The sequence below is a fragment of the Typopeltis vanoorti genome, chromosome 12 (assembly GCF_054136105.1).
Source record: "Typopeltis vanoorti isolate ZY-2024b chromosome 12, IOZ_Tvanoo_1.0, whole genome shotgun sequence".
Taxonomy (NCBI): domain Eukaryota; kingdom Metazoa; phylum Arthropoda; class Arachnida; order Uropygi; family Thelyphonidae; genus Typopeltis; species Typopeltis vanoorti.
In genome coordinates, this window is record NC_143560.1 from 23,130,992 (window position 1) to 23,155,525 (window position 24,534).

The 24,534-nt window shown below is 35.8% G+C and overlaps 1 protein-coding gene across 1 annotated transcript in view; it reads right to left on the minus strand.

The window, feature by feature from the left end:
• LOC150100631 (fibrillin-1-like) overlaps positions 1 to 24,534 on the minus strand; it is a 1,594,375-nt gene that overhangs the window by 221,756 nt on the left and 1,348,085 nt on the right. Inside the window, exon 57 of the mRNA XM_090401848.1 lies at positions 8,271 to 8,324. Coding sequence (XP_090257974.1) covers positions 8,271 to 8,324 — 54 coding nt within the window. The remainder of the gene's footprint in view (positions 1 to 8,270; positions 8,325 to 24,534) is intronic.

A 24,534-nucleotide genomic window follows, 5' to 3' on the forward strand; every position in this document is an offset into this window, starting at 1 on the left:
GAATCTTGAGACCTTGTAGGTCAAGCTGCCTATGGAATCCACAACAGACCAAAGTAGACAATTATTTTTGTGTAGCTTTGGTGCTCTATATATTCTGGGGTGGGTGTTGCATGGTAATTTCTGAGTTTTTTAATGATTTCTTGGCATCTGGATGTTGTTCTGTCCAATAGCTTATAAAGATGGCTTTCGGGGATCTTTATTAATCTTAGAATATGTATTCTGATCAAGTAAGTGTAATTCCACTTTCTGTTCATAGGATTTGGTGTCTATCACTACTGTGATGTTTCCCTTGTTAGCCAGTGTAATGATTATATTGTTAATGCATTTTAAATGAATTTTGCAACCTCAAACCAAGTCTATTAGCTTGATCACTGGAGAGTTGACTGATGTTCTTATCAATGTTGTGCATGAAATCAAGATAATGAATACGTTTGGTAGAAATGGCAAATTTTAAGTTCATCTACTGTTAATGGGTGGCTAGACAGATTAATTACTCACTTGTCTCAGGTAATTTGAATGTTGTTGTTTTTTTGTGATCATTCCAAAAGCATTGCATATTTCTCACGTGAATTTACAGTGTCCGCGCTGTTAGCCTAGTGGTTACGTGCTTCGAAACCATATGCTCGGGGAAGGCGTGTCCTCGGTTCAATTCCCATCGGTGACGTGAGGAGTTTAAGGATCTTCCTCAACCATAGCCAAGTTAGCCGGTCTTGGGAATGGACAGCAGGGTTTTTACCCCAGTTTATCCTGGGGGTTTTCCTCCTGCAAAGCAGGCAAACCAGCCCCGTGAACACATGCTTTGACAGACATGGGATACTAATGGGAATAAGGAGCAACCAACCAATTCCGCAAGATTATCGGTTACGGAAGCTTATGCAGCAAAATGTGTAGGCCTGCGCAAAAGCATAACATATGATGAGGAGGGATGAGGATTTACAGTACTTTTTTGAAGGACTCTTTTGCCTGTATTTTTTGAGATATTATATCAACATTAAGTCAGTTGAGACTTACAGTGATTGACAGACGAAACTCATATATGGTTAAGCAATAAATAATAGCTGGCTTTGATATACATTTTATGAGCACCTGGTGTTATAACTTTGTTTATCTTAGTGAAGGTTGGTATAAGTTTTGTGCATCTTATTATTATTATCCCAAAACAACGTGGAGTCAAGGTCCTTTCGTCATGCACACAGCTCATCATACCATGCCTTAAACACACTCAAATTCTCTGCAGATATCACATTCTCAAAAGACATTCACAACTCTGCATGAAAAAAACCTACTTCTCACTCACCTGCTCACACTCTCCTTATACAGCTTCCAGGGATGACCTCTGGTTCTCCCCTGATCTCCCACCATTTGCTGTAAAACATCTCCAATATTGATCCTATAACAACCCCTTACTAACTTGTAGGTCTCTATCATATCTCCCTTCTTCCTCCTATCCACTATTTTCTGTAAATTGCATCTTCTCAATCTTTCCTCATATAAGACATTCCAGAGATCAGAAACTACAAATTTAGGCAAAGTAGTCCATGTGTGGCCTAATCAGAGCCTTATACAATGGTACAAGAATCTCCTTACTTCTACAAGTCAGTGTTCCCTGCATCATTCCCAGAATTCTTTGTGTTTTCCTCACAATTTTCACAATGTGTCCCCTAAATTTCAGATCCTTATCCACTATCATCCCCAGATCTCTTATTCTATTCACCTCTGACAATATATCCTCACCAAGCATAAATTCTACATCCCATCTTTGTTTTCCAAATTTTAAAACCTTACATTTTGTAACAATGAAATCACATCCCCATTTCCGTGCCCATTCACTCAATTTATTCAAATCTTCTTGTAAAGCCACAACATCTTCTCTACTCTTCATAACTTTGCATCATCTGCAAAAAACTGGATATCCATCAAAATTTTCATCAGTATCATTAACATACAGGTTAAAAGATAGCCTAAAACAGACCCCTGAGGCACACCAATAGTGACTTTCCTCTTCCTAGATATTGCTTCTCCATACACAACTTGCTGATACCTATCAGATAGCCAGTTTCTGATCCAATGCACTAATCTAATATTCAACCCCATCTGCTCTAGTTTGACTATCTACTTATCATGTGGTAATTATCAAAAGTCTTTGCAAAATCTAAGTATCCCTTAACTGTGTATCGCTCAATTCTGTCCAAGGAAGCCATTACCTTATTTATTGTAATAAGTAAGTAGATTACTTAGATATGACCTCCCTTTAGCAATCTGTGCTGTCCATCAAAGATAATACCATTGTTGTTGACCCACTTCTGGATCCTAGTTCTCGCCAGCTTCTCCAACAACTTAACCACAAAACCTAGCACACAGATAGGCCTATAATTTGACGCCAAAGTCCTATCACCTCCCTTGTGAAGCAGCACAATCTTTCCCTCCTTCCACTCCTTTGGAACTTGACCCAGTGTAAGACTCATATTAAAAAAAATATGTCAAGGCAGTTGTCAACTCCCTGGCACATTCCTTCAGAATATGTGGTGGCATATTATCAAGTTCCACAGCCTTATTAACATCAAGTTTGCTCAATTCCCATACACCTCTTGTTCACTTATAGTCAGTTTCTCCTCCCCATAATCAACTGCTTTCAATCTCTCCATGAAGTCACATTCACAAGAATGAAAGACTTTTAAGAACTGTTCATTATGTATCTCTACTATATCTTCCGCAGTAGTCATCCTTATACCATTTTCTCCAATCAATGTCATCTTTCCATAATCATTCTTTTTTTTTTGTTGCTGGATACATATCAAAAGAACTCCCTAGGATTCTTTTTGGCTTCATTAGCTAACTGCTGTTCATATTTCATTTTTTCTACCCTTAACAACCAAGTCGCCCTCCTTGACTGGTCTTTGTAATCCTCATGGAATTGGTTATTACCACTTCTCTTATGCTGCTCCATAATGCATTTTTTCTCTGTATCACATACTTAATCTCTTCATTCATCTATTTCACACTTACCTTATTTAACCTTCTGATCCTTGGAATACATTTAGACATTGCTTCTACTAGATAGTTCTTAAATAGCCCCCAAGCTTCATTGATCTCTTTTCTAACTAAATCCTCATTTAATGTTACACATGTAAGCTGTCTCTTGAGCTCTTCATAATCACCAGCCTTGTAGTTCCACATATTCCCTTTTCTCACAGAGGTCTCAAACTGCTGGCAACCACCCAGGTGATCACTACATGGTCACTCTCACCAATTGGTGTGTGAATTGACACCTCATTTATAATTACATCCTCTGATAAGATGATCAAATCCAAGACCCTCAATCATTCTGTGCTCTCTGTTACATACTGACTGAGGTAGTTGTCTTCTTATAGGGATGACTTCTTATTCTCTCCCCCCAACATTCTATGAAAAACATCTTCAACATTAATTTTAAAGAATCCTTTACTAACTTTACTATCATATCATCCCTCATCCTCCTATCCACTACACTGTAAACTGCATCTTCTCAACCTTTCTTCATACTCAAATTCCAGAGATCTTTAAAAGGTATTTCCAGAGATTCCTTAGTCAATCGCTTCTGGAAATACCTTTTCATTCTTTTGAAAACTAAGTGACCAAATCTGTGCACAGTAGTTCATATGTGGCCTAATGAAGGTCTTGTACAATTGAATTAGAATTATTCTGAGCATCAATTTGTTGTGTTATCCTCACAATTTTAGTAAAAAGTCCTCTAAATTTTAGATCTCTCTCCATCATCACATACATGTCTTATTTCTTCCAGCTCTTCCAATATATTCCCACCAAGTGTCATTAACATACAGGTCTTTGTCCCATCTTTGTTTTCCAAAATTTAAAACTTTACACTTTGCAACACTGAGCTGGCAGCTACACTCCTGTGCTATGCCTATTCAATCAGTCTATTCAAGACCTCTTGTAAAGTCACAGCATCTGCTTTATGTCTGAGAGTTTTTTCCCAGCTTTGCATTGTCTATAAACAAATGAATATTCCCAATATCATCAACATACAGATTAAAAAGCAATGGTCCTAAAACAGACCCTTGAGGTACATCATTAGTGGCATTCCTCTTCTGGGATATTGATCCCCATAGACAACTTGTTGATACTTATCCGAAAGCCAATCTTCAATAAACTGTCCTAATCTAATACCAACTCCATTTGTTCTAGTTTAATTATTAACTTATCATGTGGCACTCTTATCAAAAAGCTTTTGTAAAATCTAACATGAAAATTGGCCTATATGAGTTTTTTGTGGAATGGTGTGTACCTCCTGCAATAAGTCTCTGATTCCATGAAGGTCTGATGTTAATAATAATATTCATGAATTTAAGACTTTTTCTACAACCCATTTTTCTAAGATGGTATAATCTTTCAAGTATAACAGTAGATAAAAGAATAGCAGGAATATATATATAGGATTGTAGTACAATGCAAAAAGGTCAGAGGAAGACCATGATATATATATAAATGGCTTAATTCAGTCCAAAAAAAAAAAAAAAACCAGAAATGAAGGCTGGGCAAATTAGAAACTTAATAATCAAAAGAACAAACTGGATGAAAATTTCTAAAAGAAAGCTAATTATTAAATCTTAATTTCAGTTTAGTATAGCATCCAGTACATAACCATGAATAGTCCTTTAGTTAATCCAGCAAGTGGATGGTGTCCCCGTCCATTCAAAATTATTGTACATGCAACTCCATGGAATCAGGAGACTTACCACAGGATTATTTACACTTCTCACTCATCATATCTCTCCTTCAAATCCTACACTGAAAAGGCACTCTTGCAACTGCTTCTGGCAATCCACTACTCATTCATTACCTCTCTAAGCAAAAATTCTAATCTTCCCACCTTTGATAACTGTACTAACACAACTTCCAGGGATAATGACTTGTTATCTCACATCTTGTGATGTATCTATTTTATACAATCCATCCCATATCTATCCTTAATACTGTACTTTTTTTATCCAACTCAATTATCACTTTATTACAGGAAGTGAAACATGACCTACTCTTTGCAAAGCCATGTGGTATCACATTCTTATTCACCCATTCTGACCATAGCTAATTTTCCCAATATCTTAACCACTACTCCTGAGAAACTGAATGAGCTATAATTTACTTTATGCAAGGCACTATCTTGACCTCTTCTCACTCCAGCTAGGTTTCTGCTAGTGCTGAAACTTACATAAAGTAGTATGATCAGCGGCACTGCCAATTTTCTTACATCTTCTCAACACATGGGCCTAATTTTATCATTGTAATCGCATGGCAGATGATTTTTCCTCATGTGACTCTAACATCTTATTGACTCTCTGTCTGAGGTGGCCTGAAAACTATGTGCTCCATGTTACAAATCAATCCAAACTCTAGAGCAGGAAGTAACCAACCCTATGCCTACGGGTGCCTTGGCACCTGCCAATGTATCCAGAGGCACCCACAAAGCCATATAGAATCCTCGATTTTTCCATTGATTTTATTGTGGGAAATCAACTGGCAGGAGTTCCATTGGCAGGAAATCAGCGTGGGAAGATCCTGCACAAAAAGTTGCCCACTTTCAGCATGTTAACAGCAGTTAGTCTTTCCCTTCAGATATTACTCTTCAGCTAGTAATTCTCACTTGTAGAATATTATATAAATCCCAAATTTGCACAACTTTGGAATTACTTTTCTCATATTTTGAACTGTGTGTCATAAATATACTAAAAATGACTGATGCTATCCAGAAGAGAACAATTTGCTTCATATCTTGCAGATTTTTGCAGAATTCTTGCAGATATTCTTTTTATATTTTCTCTTCTCAATAGGTATTTTTACAGGTGAATTTGAATGCATCTTTGTGAGCAGTTCTTGGGTTTTAAACAGTTATTGTCCTCCCCGAAAATGAATGTGGATAGTAAAAAAATATATATATAATTATCAATCTGAATGGGAAGAAGCTTGCTGCTTTGTTAAAATAAAAGTCAAATGTGTGTGTTTGGTATGTGGCAATTCTGTTGCAGCTATGAAGAAACATAATGTGGTGTGGCATTTCAAGACTAATCACTTCTTTTGATCATAACAATCCTGTTAATTCTGAACTAAAAATGAAAAAAATAGTATGTGAACTAAAGTCAAAACTTACATCTCAACAGTTAGCTTTTATTAGACCAATAGTAAAGCATAAAAATAACACCATTGCTTCTTATAAAATTACTCACTTATAGCAAAAAAGGAAAAAAACATATCAGGATGGTGAATTGATAAAAGAGGCATTTCTTGCAGGAGTAGATCTTTATTTGAGGGCTTTAAAAACAAGCAAAAAATTATGGCAGTGATATCAGACCTGCAGCTTTCAAATAAAACAATCCCATGGCAATTGAGCTCGATTTCCTTTGATATGCAAGCCCAACTAAAAAGTGATTTAGGAAAATGTAAATACTTATCCCTGCAATTTAATGAATCAATGAATGTATCAGATACAGTGAAATTGGTTGCTATAGTAAGAATGGTATTTGAGGACTTTTCCTTTGATATGCAAGCCCAACTAAAAAGTGATTTAGAAAAATGGGAATACTTATCTTTGCAATTTAATGAATCAATGAATGTATCAGATACAGTGAAATTGGCTGTTAAGAATGGTATTTGAGGACTTTTCTGTTAGGCAGGAGTTGTTAAATTATTGCCCATGAATGGTCAAACAACAGGAATGGAAATTTACTATGCATTTAAATAATACATTGAAACAATAGATTTCCCTCTAAGTATGATGGAGCCCCAGCAATGGTGGGTAGTTCAAGAATTTATTGCTCTTTGCAGGGAGAACAAATCATTTCTGATCACATCATAAATATTCATCAAGAAGCATTGTGCAGTAAAGTTCTCTCTTTTGGTCACATTATAAAAACAGTTCCAAAAATAATAAACTCAATTAGAGCATCTCCTCTACAGTACTGCCTTTTTTAAGTCTTTCATTGAGAGTGCCAACGATGTAACTAAAAAAAAAAGAAAAAAAAGAAAAAAGATATTCTTCATCTTGAAATCTTGAAAGTACTTCTCCTTTGCTGAGCAAAGGAGAAGTACTTTCAAGATTTGTTAATTCGATTAAAGAGATAAAAGAATTTCTCAGTTCCAAAGGACAGAACTGAGGAGTTAAGTGATCCTTTTTGGTTAATAAATCTTGGTTTTCTTATGGATATCATATAAAAATTAAATTCTCTAAACTTGGAACTCAAAGGACAGGATAAACACATTGCAATCATGATAAATTTGATTAGATCATTCAAAGAGAAGCTGACTTTGTGGGTATAACATTTGGAATGGAAATCTCCCAATCATTTCCCAAATCTGAAGAAAATGATTGACAACAGAGACTGTCCTGGAATCATTTGTTAAATCATTTAAAGTGTTTCAGGAAGAATTTGACAAGAGATTTCAGCAGTTCAACACCATTGAGCCAATGGTATTGTTTTTTTTAAAACCCTTTTACAGACTTAAGTGTGATTGAAATTGCTGAACTCATTACAAACTTTAACAATGCGACAACAGAGAAACAGAACTGGAAATCTTTAGATCTCAGGAATGATATCACATTAAAGTCATATAAAGGTGATGAAAACTTTTGAAGGTTGGTGGACAGAGAAAGATTTCCTGTTTTAAAAAGTTGTGCATACAAGATAATGTCTTTTTTTTGGATCAATATACTTGTGATCAGTAATTTTTTCCCACCATGAACATTATAAAATCTAAATACAGATCACAACTAAAGGATGAACATCTCAACAATTGTTTGTGAGCTGCAACATCATCTTATATTTCCAACTATGAAGGACTTGTCAATGATGTGCAATTCCAAGGATCCCATTAAAATCCATTTTTTTCGCAATTTATTTAATTTGTTTAAAACACTTTTGTTCCTTTCGAATAAAAACAAAATTACAATGTTCCTTTTGTTTATTTATCCACAACATAAATTTATCTTGATTGTTTGATTACTTTAAGAAAGATGGCAGGGGGCTCTCAGTACTGTTTCCTCATCTCAAAAGTGCTTCAGAACTCAAAAAGGTTGCTCCTCTAGAGCATGCCATCTTCGGTGTTTCCAAAAGTTACATAATCAAGGAAATTTAGAGCAGATTTCCTTGAGTGTTCAACGTTTAAATCAACCTTGTGAGTGGAATTATCATTAAAAAAAATTCAGAAAATTAATATGATGAATATGACAATGATTTTACATCTTCATTAGAAATACATGCAGCATAACATGCACTTACCTTTGCCCTCTTTGGTAAATCCACTCCCATGTGGACAGAGATTGCTGTATTCTCCTGCAAAACAAAAAAGAAAAGAAAATATTATCAAACATTCTTCTTCTTCTTATTATTATTACTATTAGTCAGGCACAGACATGTTCTCATGCCTGTGGCTGACAAATAATAATGTTTTCATAGGCATCATATCAGCAGTCAACAGGGCAGGCTCTAGGAATTTTGTCGCCCCATGCAATAGCATATTTTGATGCCCCTTTCCCCTAAAAAAAAACTCTTTTAATGACATCTTAAAAGCCATGATGTTAAGCTAGGCTTCAACATGTCTGATAATAAATTCTAAACAGTAGCATTAGCTAATGAAAATTCATAAGTTAATGAAAAATTATCATAAACTATATTTTTTTTGCAGAAAGAGAGAGAGAATTAACCCTTCAACGGTGGAATTTTGTTCAAAATGTGCATCTGCATGGTTAATTAAAATCAAGCGAAGATGAGTATATTCATCAAATGCAGAGTAAATGCATTTTGCCGATTCCCCAAAACTCGACGCCCCTTGCAAATGCATGTGTTGCACTGTCGGTAGAGCCGGCCCTGGCAGTCAATCATCTTAGGATCCTTTCAATATTTTTATTATCACACCAACCTCCATGGAGTCAGTAGACTCAACATGGAATTTTCACTCGTTCAACAACATTTTTTATCATACTGAACCCTAAAATCCTCAACACTCCCTACATTTGCAACATATTATAGTAATGTGTGCATTTGCCCAGAATTCTACATGTAAAAAAATCTGCTCCTAATGCCATTCTTTACCACTCTGATACAACTTCCAGGGATGGCTTGTTCTTCCCCTCTCACCTTCTACTCTTTTTTATAATCCACGCTCTATTAATCCAATAAGTTCCTCTCACTAACTTAAATGTCTGTCATATTATTTCTGCTCTTGCTATCGAGAAAACCTGTAATTTACATAGGCAAAGCAGATACTAAATTGATCATTATTTCAAAGCTGAATGTTTGTAAAATTATGAAAGTTTCGTAAGCTGACCTGAAAGCTTACAAGAATACAATCTTCATCATCTCCAAGTTGCACTTAGCTTGTACTACTTAAAAGACATGGGTGCTGCCCAAGCATCCATATATTTCAGTGGCTTCAATGGCCTGACAGCTGTCCCGAACTGGTTGGTTCTCTTTAGAGACCAGCAGAAAACTTAAGAGAGCAAAAAACTCTCATTCAGTAATTTCTGTAATTTACATCCCTTTAACCTGTCTCAATAATGAACATTCTAGACTCACTGATATTGCTTTAGTCACTCAATCCCAGATCTTCTCCAATGTTTTCACCACATCACAATGCAAAGTAACTGACCAAATCTGAGAATATGTATGGTCTGACCAGTGTTTTATACAATGACACAACCACCTCCTTATCTCTATATGTAGTATACTCCATTGCAGCAATGTGATGCACAGTCTTCGCATCACTTACGTGACCTCTGAATTTCAGTTCACTGTCACCCATCACCTCCAGATCTGGAATCTTATCCATTTCCTGAAGCACAGTTAAATCAATACAGTATGCAGCTTCTACACCCCAAAATGCAACACATTGTACTTATTAACATTAAAACTATACCGCACTCATCTCTCCACACAAAAAGTTTATTCAAATCTTCCTAAAGGGAATGAACATCAGCAGTGCTGTTTTAGACAATATGTTATTACTGAAGTTTATTCATGAAGCTCCAGTATTCACTAATCGATATAAGTGAATTAAAAATGATAAACTGTAAAACATGAAAATATAAAGGTAAAGAATTTCTAATATATTCATTTATGGTCATTCAGTTCTGTTCTTTATTGATGTAATGTCTCAGTTAAATTATCAGATTTATGAAGATAGCAGAAGTATGAAGTATTGCAGTTTCGTCCTGAATATAATTTCAAGGTATGTTTAAGGTATGTTTTTCAAAATGCATTATATATTGTTGACTTAATGTAACTTAGTCCAATTTTCATAATAGTTTTAATCACTAAATCACAGATACAAACCAACAAGTGCAAAACCCAGTGATGCTCCTAAACAAAATAAGCATGCTATTTTATATTGATCGGCTGTGCTCCTTATAATTCTCCCCAGCTTTGCACCATCAGTCCAACAACTGAAGATTTTCAGTCAATCCACATATTGATATCATATGTGGATTGACCAAAAATCTTCAGTTGCTGGCTGATGGTGCAAAGATGGGGAGAATTATAAGGAGTACAGCTGATCAATATAAAATAGCATGCTTATTAAAATATAAATTAAACAGCAGGAAGTCAAAGAACAGGACCCTGGAGCACATTACAGGTTACCTTCCTTTTTGAGACACTGGTCCACCTTTCTGGCATTGTTCAGAGGACCAATCTTCAATCCATCTAACCAATCTGTTATCCATTCCCAACCTCTGTGGCTTATACACCAATCTATTATGAAGTAATCTATCAAATGCTTTTACAAAGTCCAAAAATACAACTTTATATGAATCTCCCTTATCTAACACATTCATCACCTTATCATAAAATACAAGAAAATTGCTAAAAACAAGACTAACCCTTTACATATCCATGCTGACCATCATAAAGAATTCTATCTCCATCCTGGAACCATATTTGTGGGGATGGTACTATTTTGTCTTCATTCCACTTCCAGGCTTTCCTCACTGCAAAACTTTGATTAAATAACCAGGTCAAGGGCACAGCTAACTCTTCTGCACATTCCTTAAAAATATCATCCTTTCCTGTAGTGTTACACAGTGCGGAATGTAATTTACAAGCTAAATTACATTTCACACAGTATCCTGAAGAGATCGCTTCAGCATACTGTGTGAAATGTAATTTAGCTTGTCTCTGTGTATATATATGTATATACTCCAGATGATGACCTTAATATGAAGGTTGAGACGTCGAGAAATTAAAATAATTATTTATAACACAGTTGTTGAGTCCATAATTTGTGTAAAATAAAAATATCATCATTCCTACAACCTTATTAACATCTCACCCAATCAGCACTTGATATACTTCTGATTCTTTACGCTAATTCTCCTAATATTTGTCTCCTTTCTACATACACTCCTTTCTACAGCATCATTTAAGCCGGTATGATATACACTGATAAAATGATCATTAAATAACTCCACTACATTCTTTGCAGTGGTTGTTCTGCTATAACTATTCACTTGTGTTATCCTGCCATAATTATTTTCTCACTTCTTTGCTATACAGAAGAAGAATTCCTTTGGATTACCTTTAGACTCACTAGCCAGTCTCCTCTCATACTGCACTTTTTCTTTCTTTATCATGCTTGTCACCCTTCTGGCTGGTATACTTTATATTCTTTGTGCATCTGGATGCTACCAACTGTCTGTTATTTCCTCTGTAACTTCTTTTCCAATGACGTTTGCTTAATTTCACTATTCATCGATTTCACTCCTATTTATATGTGCTTAACTCTTGGTTATACATTGTGTGTGTGTGTGCGTGTGTGTGTGCGTGCGTGTGTGTGTGTGTTAGATATTTTCTTATCAATTATTATTATTATTATTATTATTATTATTATTACCCCAAGACCTCATGGAGTCAAAGACTCATCTGGGAGGTCCTTTTATCACACACACATCTCATCATACCGTGTCTTAAGCACACTCAAACTCCTTGCAGACACCGCACTCTCAGGTAAGGCATTCCAATCATTCACAACTCTGCACGAAAAAACCTGCCTCTCACTCCCCTACTCACACCCTCTTTATACAGTTTCCAGGGATGACCTCTGGTTATCCCCGATCTCCCACTATTTTCTGTAGAACTTCTCCAGCATTGGTCCTATAACAACCCCTTACCAACTTATAGATCTCTATCATATCTCCCTTCTTCCTCCTGTCCACCAGACTCTTCAAATTACATCTTCTCAATCTTTCCTCATACTCGACATTCCAGAGGTCAGAAACGACCTTAGTCAGTCGCCTTTGGACCCTTTCCAACATCTCTTCATCCTTCTGAAAACCCAGTGACCAAATCTGGGCACAATAGTCCATGTGTGGCCTAATCAAAGCCTTATACAATGGAACAAGAATCTCCCTACTTCTACAGTTCAGTGTCCTCTGATTTTAGATCCTTATCCACTATCAATCCCAGATATGTGCTTAACTCTTTATGGTTTCAGTGCATTACCATGCACTGAAACCATCTTTTCTGTATCAACCCAATATAGTTGATATAGTTGACTATGGAACTTTTCATAATCAGCAACCTTCTAATTCCACATATATCCCTTTTTGACATTAACTTTTTCCTGTTTCACCATCTCCCAAAACAGTACTTCATGATCACTCTCAAGAAGTGGCAGCATTGATATCCCATTAACAATCACATCCTGTGAGGTTATCACCTCAGAAATTCAACAAATTCACTCTTCCTGTTCCCATACTCTATATCTTCCTTCCAATCCACATTTCTATGATTAAAATTGTCCATTAGTACCACCTTCTTTTTACATGCACGACCAATTTGTCTAAACATTTCCTAATCAGTATTCTATACAGTCCGTGATCAACAACATCCTATTATATATATTATTATGTTAATTTCAACTTCACATTAAACAGATTCAGTCTTCACATGTGATACCATTTTAAACTTGCACTCTTGAAAGACACAGTTCCTCTACTATCATTAAAAGAACCCACCCCCCGTTCTTTTTACATCATGCGTATCAAGGATTTAGGTCTAGCATGGCCTGTTCCAGCCTTAGAAGTCATCGTTGAATCATTTAAGAGGATGTCCTGGTTTTCTTTTTCCCAATGGCTTGTACTTTAAGGCTTGTTTTGGTAATCTTTCTGTTTTCATTCTTTGAACGTGTTCCATCCATTTATGTTTATATTTTTTAATTTTTTCTATTACTGGTTCTTGGTTTAATTCTTTCATAATATCTTCGTTTCTTTTGTGATCAAATAGGGTATACTTTGCAGTTTTTCTCATAAACTTAATTTCTGCTGTTGTTAATCTTTGTTTGTCTTTTTGTTTTATTGTCCAGATTTCGCTTCCATACATTAAGACTGGTAAGGCTAATGTATTGTATACTTTTAGCCTGGTTTGTTTTTGAACTAGGTTTGGTTTAAATATAGAGTTAATTACACCTGTTATTTTTAAATATTTTGCAATTTTTACATTTATATCTTTTTCATTTTCATATGTGATCATACATCCTAGGTAGTTAAATGAATTCACCTGTTCTAAGATCTTGTTATCTATTACTATTTTAGTTCTTGCTGGATCTTGTCCTTTAAAGGCCATAGTTTTTGATTTTTCTGTTGATATTATCATACCATAATCTTTGGATATTTCATTTAGATCTAAAACCTGTTCTTTTTATCTTCCTATCTTTCTGGAAAATTCTATACCATTTATATTCCTCACAGTACATCATCCTCAGACAAGTTTGGCATGCACCAATTATCTTTATAATGGGCATATAAGATAATACTCCTTACATTAGTATAAAGATACAACAATCCTACTCTTTCTGAGGCCATGCTACCAACACCATCACTTCCTAGTATAGCTGCTATATTACATGTCTATCTCACTCTCTCTCTTCAGTCTGACCACTTGTTTCCCTGCTCCCATATCCCTCTCATCCCCACCTTTATACATTCCATCACTTTTTCCTGCCATAATCACATCTTCAACCTTGTATCCCTCTTCTTCCCGTTCTTCCACAGCCTGCTCCACAATCTCTTTCTCTGATCCAAAATTACACTAACTTCATCTTGATTCTATGTTCTCTTAGCAAACAATAGTTTCTCTAAATGTCCAACACCAAACTCATTCAAATGCAATCCATCAACCTTAAATCATTCTAACCACCCCTTGACATTCATTCCATGGATTCACAAGCTGAACACACTATGCCTTACACTACTCAGCCATTTACCACTTATTATCTCCATTTTTCTTCTCAACTCACTGTTATCATCCTCATATCTGAGCAGTACATTAGTCCATTTTCAACAACACTGTTTTAATTTACTTGCCATATGCAGATATCCCTATCTGCATATGGCAAGAGGGATAGAGTGATGTCAGGAAGGAAGGAAGGAAGGAAGGTAAGTAGGGGAGCACAGAGAAAAACTGTTTTACAGGAGGGAGAGTGAGGGAAGCATGTGAGCAATCGAGGAATAGGGTGGTAAGAAGTGTAATGTATGGGGACTCGATGATCCGTGGTGTTAAAGATAGGATGCGTGAGGAGTGTTTGCCAGGAGGAACGATAGAAAGTGTGGCTATGGCAGTTAAGAGAGGTGAAAGGGTGGATGAGATGATTGTGATGGTGGAAACAAATGACTTGAGTGGTGGTATAAATAGGGCAGTGAGAGATATGAGATTCTTGCTTGAGGTTGTACAAAAGAAGACAGAGAGGAAAGATAGTGTGTGTTGTCTAGGTATGATAGTAACGAGCTGAGCAGAACAGCGGTGATATTGAATGACATAATAGCGAAATTGGAATATGTGGATGCTTGGAATGCATTTGAGAGCAGAGAGGAATTGTATGTGAGAGACCGCTTCCATTTGAATGAGGAAGGACGTAGGCATCTGGAGAGATTGCTGTTCTGAACGAGTCAGAGTGTCCCAGTGTGGATGGTAGCAGGGGTGGTCTCTTGTGGGAATGGTACTTGGGAGAAGGGGAACGACATCAGGTAACGCTGAGCCTAGTGGAATCTAGAGGGGATAATGCTGGGTATAGAAACAGTGGCATTTTTGCTTTATACTAATGCCAGGAGTATTCGGAATAAGGGAGAGGAACTGGTGGTGCAAATAGCATCAGCCTGGCAAAAGATTATTGGAATCACTGAGATGTGGTTGACAGAAGAGGATATTATTACAGGAATGGAAGTCGCTGGGTACAGCATTTTTTGGCAGGATAGGAAGGGAAAGCATGGTGGTGGAGTACTGCTTATGATAAGTGATGACCTATGTCCTCTAAGAGTGGATGCTTTAGAAGGCTGTGACACTAATGATTTTGAAAGCATATGGTGTGAGGTGGAGGTGGGCAAGACAGGATATTTAGTGGAGTGTTGCTACAGACCAAGGAGCACAAAGGGTGGGGACCAGGAGATGTTGAGACAGTTGAGTGCGGCAAGTGCAAGAAGAATGATTGTTATGGGAGATTTCAACTACAGCAGTGTAAACTGGGGAGAGGAAGATGCATGTAGCAATAAGGGAATGGAATTTTTAGAATTCTTGAGGGACAAATGTCTTAGGCAACATGTAATACAGAGAACAAGAGGTTCAAAAGTTTTGGAAGAGATATAAGAAGACATGTGAAGAGCAGATGAAGAATGTAAGACACAGGCCAGGAGAGTGACTAGTATGGTAAGGAAGGTGAAACTGGAATATGAGAAAAGATTGGCCCTTAGATCCAAGGAAAATCCTACGGAATTTTTTAGGTATATAATTTTTAGCTAGTAGGAGGAGAAATGACTGTGGAAGAATGATATTGTGGGATAAAAATGGGAATAGAGTGACTAATGCAGAGGACATAGTGGAATTGTTCAATGAACACTTCATTGGAGTATTTCATCTTGGAGGAGTCAATTTGAATACTAGAGGAATAGGGCACGTTCGAGGTTTAGAGATGCAGGAGGAGAGTGTGTTCCACATGCTGAGCACTCTGGATGTTAGTAAGGCTGTGAGACAGGATGGTATTTCACCACGAGTTTTGAGAGAATGTGCTAAGGAACACAGGGCCTTTGACCTGGCTTTTCAATGAAAGTCTAGCTGTGGGAAAGGTGGCCATGGAATGGAAGGAAGGTAAGATAGTGCCATTGCATAAGGGCGGTAGCAGACTGGAAGTGTCTAATTATAGGCCAGTTTGTGTGTCATCAGTAGTTAGTAAGAGCGTGGCGAAAGTAGTGAAGGACCGTACACAGAATTGGGAAGATGATGGTAATGTTATCTGTGAGAGTCAACATGGATTTGTGAAGGGGCACTCTTGTTTTAGCAATATGCTAGTCTTTTATAATAAAGTTAGAAGAGCATTAGATGAGGGAAAGGATATATTGCCATTTTCCTAGCCTTAGCAAAGGCATTTGACAGGGTGCCACATGATAAGCTGATATTCAAGTTGCAGCACATGGGTCTGGATGTCAGATTGGTCAACTGGATTCAGGATTGGCTGTCCGATAGGCATCAGAGAGTTGTGTATGATGGAGCAATATCAAAGAGAAAGAAGGTCACAAGTGGGGTACCATAGGGCTCAGTACTGGGACCTATATTGTTTAACCTTTATATCAATGACATTGTCTGTGTATTGCAAGGGGATATTCAGTTGTTTGCAGATGATGCGATGCTGGGAAGGGTTATTAGTAATATTGCAGATGTGGTAGCCCTGCAAGAGGATTTGAATAAGCTAGATAGATGGGCAAATGAATAGGAGTTGTTGGTTTAATGCAGTAAAATGTAAGGTCTTGAGGTTTGAGACACATCGATAGGATGCTGCATACTCTATGGGAGGAGTTAAACTGGAGGAAGTAGAGGAGACAAGAGATCTGGGGTTGATGATTGAAAGAAATCTGAAATTTAGGGGACATATTGCAAAGGTAGTGAAGGTAACACAGAGGATTGCTGTAATAATGAGAAGGACACTGACCTGCAGAGATGAAATGGTTATCATTCCGTTGTATAAGACTCTGATCAGACCACTTAGACTATTGTTCTCAGATCTGGTCCCCAGGATTTGAAGGGGATAAATTAACTGTGGAAAGGGTACAAAGGCGGATAACAAAGATGGTGTCGGGGCTGTACAATGTTAGTTATGAGGATCAGCTGAGGGAGTGTGGACTGCAGAGTTTGGTGGATAGAAGAAGGAGGGGGTGATATGATTGAGACTTTTAAACTGTTGAGAGGTAGTTACAGAGTTGACACTGGGGAGTTCTTTCACTTGGTTGAACAGCAGGAAGGAGTCATGACAAGGGGCCATCCCTGGAAGTTACGAAAGAAAACTGTGAGAAAACGGGTGAGGAGTGGTTTCTTTGCATGGAGGGTGGTTGAACCATGGAATGCATTGCCTGATGGAGTTGTGAGAGCGAGAACGGTCAATGCGTTTAAGGAGTGGTATCATAGACTTTGTGTTTCCTAGGAGGGACCTCCCTCAATGAGTCTTGATAGACTTGTGTTTCTTAAAAAGGACCTCCTATAAAGAGTCTTTTGACTCCATGGAGACTTGAATAATAATACTAATACTAATTATTCATAAGATTTATGCCTTTTTATTCACAGCACCTCTAATGATTGAATTCCCATATAACACTATATGATTATTCTTTGACACTTCATTCATATCTGCTTCATAACTTCCTCCTTCTAATGCACAGATATTCAGTCTTATTGTCTAGATACCAGTGGCGGCCCGTGCATAAGCACTGCAACACTGCAACACCCCAAGGAAAAAATGAAAAATTTTAATTTTGTTCGTGTTTATAAATAATAACAATGCTTACAACATTATATAAATGCAATACAAAATGTTAAAGGTTACAGCTTATGTTTTGACATTGATTGAATAGTTAATAATCGGAATTGTTCGATTAACGCTTTAGATTACGAAACAGATGTTCTGTGATCTATCGCTGATATTCGTTTGTGCTTGTCATTGCACGTTAAGTCATTCCGACACTGCCCAAACAGCAGTGTATTTTTAGTATCCATATGCACGTTATTTCTGTGAGATATGAAACGTTTATTATTAGTGTGTGTGCATGGTGAACTATTTTTTGTCAATCTTATTTTATTTTCTTAAAATAACATATAATTATTTATTTATTATAGATACAAGGCTGAATTATGATGAGTGTCACTGTTCAAAATATGAAAAGAATTATATTTTTTCAATTATCATTACATGAAACAAATGCACTGCAATCTAACGGCGATATTCGTTGGCGCTTGTCATTGCTATTGATACGAAATTTTTATTATTGGTGTTTGTTCGTGATGAGGATGAAATATTTTTAATGAAGTAATTTTTAATATGTAAATTTATTATTTATTAATAAATTCGTTACTGATTAGGAAAAAAGTTTTTTTTTTTTTTTTGTATATGCAGCACCCACACTTAAAAGTTTCACCAGCCACCACTGCTAGATATTTAATTTCACTCTTCACTTTTGTTAACTCTTGCCTAAACTCTTCCATTCTGTTTCCTTTGCTATCATTACTAGCACTTTTATCCATTTTCTGATTACTCCAGATGATGTCAGTCATCTAGAGCAGGCGTGACCAACTTCATTCTATATGAGGGCCAATATATGATGAGTGGGCATCACAGGCTGCACACTTTTAGACAAAACTTAAATAAAAATAAACCCTGCATTTTTTCAAGGCAATAGTTATATGTATTGAATTACTATATTTGTTAAATCATTTTACTACTAGGAGAACAATATAAAATACTTGATTGGTTTAAATATAAGTTGTTAAATTTAATTTAATTACATATTTCTGATTTTTTTAGATGTAACACAACTTAATAAGAACACTGTGGGTGTTCATGTGCGGCAACAAGTTCACCAAAGTCGATTTTCAACAATGATGACGATATTCGTAACAAATCCTGAAGGTGGTCATCAGTCAGTCTTCTTTGTGACGATTTAACTGTCCTCATAGTTGAGAAAGTGCATTCACATATTGAGTAATCTTTTTGATGCAATTTTGATTCCGTGTTGAGAATATAAATTGTTTCCATCATCAGTTATGACATATAACTAGTATATCGATCAGAAAATCTGTGGTCAAAACTAATAGCTAAATTGATATTACTTTGCCAGCAAAGGTTGGTCGATTGGTAGAGCCTCTGCTACTAATGGTTCGCAAAAAGTTAAGCTAGTTTGAGTGCGGTTAGTAGTTGGAAGGGGTTAAAATCATTCGCTGCTGTTGGCACACTCTCCTTCGATGCGTCTTTGGACTCTCTGGAGGTGTCACATAATAATTTTTTTTTTTTTACAACATATATTATTATGTTGTAAAATTAATAATATATTAATATTATTAATAAAAATTAATAATATTAATAATATATTCATAATGATGATTATTACAAATGTTTCTTTGCAATTTTACACTCTATATATACAATATCAATGGATATAATCACTCTATATTGCATACTTTTGTTACAGTTATTACATACATTTGATTACATATGATACATTACTTACATTTGTTTACATATGATACTTACATTACATACATTTGTTTACATATAATACATACATTACATACTTTGGTTTATATGTGCCAAGTGCATCTAATGTATGTATCACATACATTACATCTTGGATGAGAACTAATTTCTCTGCTTACATCCGCGAAGCTTATTATTATTATTACGGGCAACTGTAGTTATACCAAGAAAGTTAAAACACGTAGATAACTACAGAACATTAAAAAACGAACTCTGGAAAATATACCAACAAAGTTAAGAAACCATTAACACTAATATACACATCACAAATCACTAGCATCCAATGCCTACATCCCATACATAAACAGCAGCAACAACACAAATAGTGAAGGCTAAATCCCACCCTCTTCATAAAAGCTAACCCAAGCTTCGAAGTAGGTGGAATTAACTTGCCTCACTCATCTACATGTAATCCTTATAAGCAAATGCAGAAATTTGTATGTATAATCATTCTTTCTCAAACTTAAAAAAAAAAATAAAATAAAATAAAAAAATTATACAAAAAATTCTGTATAATCTTCATTCTTAATATTAGAAGAACATGTGTTGTAAATACATAATATAAAGGCAAAAAAAGTATTATTAAAAAAATTTAATTGAAATCGAATGTAGGAATTGCAGCACTTAGTGCTGAACTCTGTAAAATTATAAGATGCAATGTCACACAAGATGTTTATTGTATGTATAAATATTTTAGCAATCAATAAAATATATTTAAAAAAAAAAAAAAAAAAAACTCCAGGGAGTCATTAGACTCATTGAGGGAGGCCCCAAATCATATTCATCACAATTATTCGACATTCATACAGTATCTATCATACCTCGCCTTAAACCCATTCACTGTCACAGCATCCACCACAGACTCTGGGACCGCATTCCACTCATTCACCACTCTAAAAGTAAAGAACCCAGCTCCAACACCTTTACTAACCACACTTTTGCCCAGTTTCCATGGATGTCCCCTAGTCCTCCCACAACCAGCCCTGTTCTCAAAAATATCTTCTGAATTAATTTTATAGAAACCCTTCAGTAATTTGAATGTCTCAATCATATCTCCCCTCCTCTGCCTATCAACCAATTTTTGCAACCCACAAATCCTCAACCTCATAATTTATTTTAATTATGAGGTTCAACCTCATGTGGAATGAACCTTATGAACCTCATAAGGTTCATTCCACAGACCTGCTATCATCTTGGTCACTCGCCTCTGGATCCTAGTTGACCAAATCTGGGCACAGTAGTCGAGATGGGGTCTTATCAAGGCTCGATACAGAGGAACAATAACCTGCTTGTCAACGTATTCTTCAGCAACCAAGTGATTTGATGAGCTGATTTGGCCACTTTTGCAATGTGCCCCCCTAAACTTCAACTCCTTATCCACCAACACTCCTAAATCTCGTGGCTCATCAATTTCCTGGAGTACAGTTCCAACAATGTAGTAAACTGCTGCTAATCTTTTCACCCCAACATGTATAACCTTACATTTTGCCACATTAAATTGACATCCATTCTACTTAGCCCAGACCTCCAATCTATCCAAATCATCTTGCAAAATTTTAACGTCATCTGCATTCACTATTGCCCTACCCAACTTTGCATCATCCGCAAACAAATGAACTGTTCCTCTCAGATCCTTTCCTATATCATTAATGAACAAATTAAACAGCAGTGGTCCAAGAACAGATCCTTGTGGCACACCACTAGTCACAGCCGTCTTGTGGACTCTACTCCTGAATAAACCACTCTCTGATATCTCTCCGTCTACCACCCTCCTATCCATCTCACCAACCCTATATCCATCCCCATATGCTGCAATTTACTGATTAGAATTCCATGTGGTATCCTTTCAAAGGTCTTAGCAAGGTCCAGTAGAATCACTGTAAACCCATTACCCTTATCCAGTTCTGTCATCACTGTGTTATAATACGTGAGCAAGTTACTGAGGCATGACCTACCCTTCACAAAACCATGCTGTCCCCGATACAGTATCCCATTTTCTTCTATCCAATCTTGTATTTTCCTCTTGACTATTTTCTCCAAGACCTTGATAATGATTCCTGTTATGCTGATTGGCCAGTAATTTTCAACAGCAGCCTTGGAACCACCTTTATGCAGCGGAACTATTTTCCCCTCTTTTCACCCCCTTGGAACTGACCCAGACCCGAGGCTCAAATTAAACAAAATGGTCAAGGGCACTGACAATTCTGTCAGTGCTTGTAATATGTGTAAATTATATGTAAGCTTATCTGAATATATATAATTCTAATATTCTAATATTAATATCTAATATTTTTTTTTTATTTTTTATTTTTATTTTTATTGTTCTTTCAAATATTTACATATGTACAATGATCATCTATTCAGTATATTATTTTACACGGTTCAGCACTTCATGCTACATATAATGAGATTTAAATTGTAATGATGATAACAGTTTTTTTTTTTTTATATAACAATCATAATAATAATTTACAATTATATTGTTCAGAGTTACATAAGTTGTATAATATTACGTGTTGTGGTTTACTATTTTTTTTTCAAGTTTGAAAAGGTGTGATTATACAACAGTATTTACACATATGCAATCTGAATATTATGTGTCCTTATTTTCACAAACATATGGTGTAAACTCATGATTTACTTTTAAGATAATTTTTTTTTTTTTTACATTGCATACATTTGTTACAGTTATTATATACATTACATACATTTGTTACAATTATTATATACATTACATACATTTGTTACAATTATTATATACATTACATTCATTTGTTTACAATATGATACATTACTTTACATTTGTTTACATGTGATATTTACATTACGTACATTGGTTTACATATAATACATACATTGGTTTTCTTGTGATACGTACATTACATGCATTTCGTTACATATGATACATCTTGGATGAGAACTAATTTTTTTTTCCTTTCATCCTCGAAGCTTAAATGTAAGCTTATCTGAGGATGACTCAGATAAGCTTACATTCAATATATTCTAATAATAATAATAATATAATTTAATATAATTTTTATCCTGCTGGGGGGGGGCTGCACAAAATCACGTTACGGATCGCATGTGGCCCGTGGGCCTGCTGTAGGCAACCTATGATCTAGAGTAATCAGAAATAACCACCTTTCTGAAATGCCCAAGCCTATCATCGTGCTTTTCACACACATTAATACTTTTCTTAGTTTTGTTTTTCCCTAACAATCTACTGACCTTTTATATTTTTTAGGCATACATAAAACAATTTTTACAGAATGTACACTAAGAAAAATTCCAAACAAAACTTCTTTGTACAGAAGCTTTCTGTGCAGCTAACATACACTTCCTTATGGATGCCATTTTCAGAATGTCTAATTCTAACAGTAAATTATTTTCTTTATCTCTCTCTAACACTAATGGTAAAATATATTCTCTTTCTTTTGCAAAACAGGTTACAAAATCTGAAAACAATAATCCATGTGGCTTGATCAAGACCTTGTACAGGGGAACTATAACCTGCTTACTTCTACATCATCATCACTACATCACCATAACATATCAACTAATCAACTATACCAGTGTCCGCGCAGTTAGCCGAGTGGCTATGTGCTTCGCAACCATATGCCTGGGGAAGAAGTGTCCTAGATTCGATTCCCGTTGAAGACGTGAGGAGCTTAAGGATTTTCCTCAGCCATAGCCAAGCTAGCTGGTCTTGGGCGTTGGACAGCTGAGTTTTTCCCCCCAGTTTATTTTCATCCTTGGTATTCTGTGGTTTTTCATCCTGCAAGCAGGCAAACCGTCCCCCATGAACACATATGGATACATTCAGGAATATTTAAGACAATCCCTCCAGCCATAGGTCTGAATTGTCAACTATGCTGGTCCCGAGTTCGGATAAAAATAGGGGGGGATTGAGGTGGTGCCGTACCTCCCCATAAAAGGGGCTCATGACTGCTGAATCACCATATGAAATGAATGAATGAATGAACTATACCAGTGTTTCCCAAAGTGTTGTAGGCATACCCAAAGGGTATGCCTACAACACTACAGAACTATACCAAAATAAAATTCTGATTTATTTTAATATTATTATTTTACTTTTAGATTTTTGTTGCTGTACCGTTTCAGGTAAGTGTAGGTCTATTCTACAATTATTTAATAACTAAAAAAGCTAAAGAAAGTTTTAAACAAAAGGTGCCTCTTGGCATGTATTGGCTATTCTGCTATAGCCACATCTGGCTGATGACATGATCATGTTCCAATCATGTGGTCCAAAATGTTTGCATTAAAAGTTTAAATTGAAACAGTTTGAGCAGTCAGAACTCTTCACTATTTGGAATCATCTGTATCTTAAATTGCAATGGTCCTCAGCAACTGTTTCATGACCTGCATATGCATATATGTTTAATCATATTTATGTCACAAGTTGTGACAGATGTACACATCATATACGTGACAGATAATACTGTTACTTTTTTAACAGCTGTGTTGTTGGTTATTAACAAATCTTGAAGTGAAGCCTAATAATTAATATTAAAAATATTTAATGTATATCTCTCGTTTGCATTTCTTAACCACTTCAACATGGATCACTGATTAAAAACTGGATATTTCAAACACATAATGGAACCATAAATTAAAAATGCCAAAGAAATTATATTCTTGGTTTAATCCTTTGTGCAAGTGTAAGCAAACAAAGTTTGAAACAAAGGAATAAGTTGAAATGACCTCAATGATGCAACAAAACACAAGGGAATTTTACATTAAAATATTTCTTATATATCTTATATTTCTCCTAATGATGAGAAACACAAGAATTTACACAAAATTAGCAGAGTAGTCAATAAATTATTCTATCAATCTGGTTCCTTCATGTAAAATAATACTGGCAAAAAACATTTGGAATAAACCTATACAACGAAAGTGGCAGTAGCTTTGAAGCAGTATGGTGTTAGATGAAGGTTGAAAGAATGAACTATTTGGTTGGGT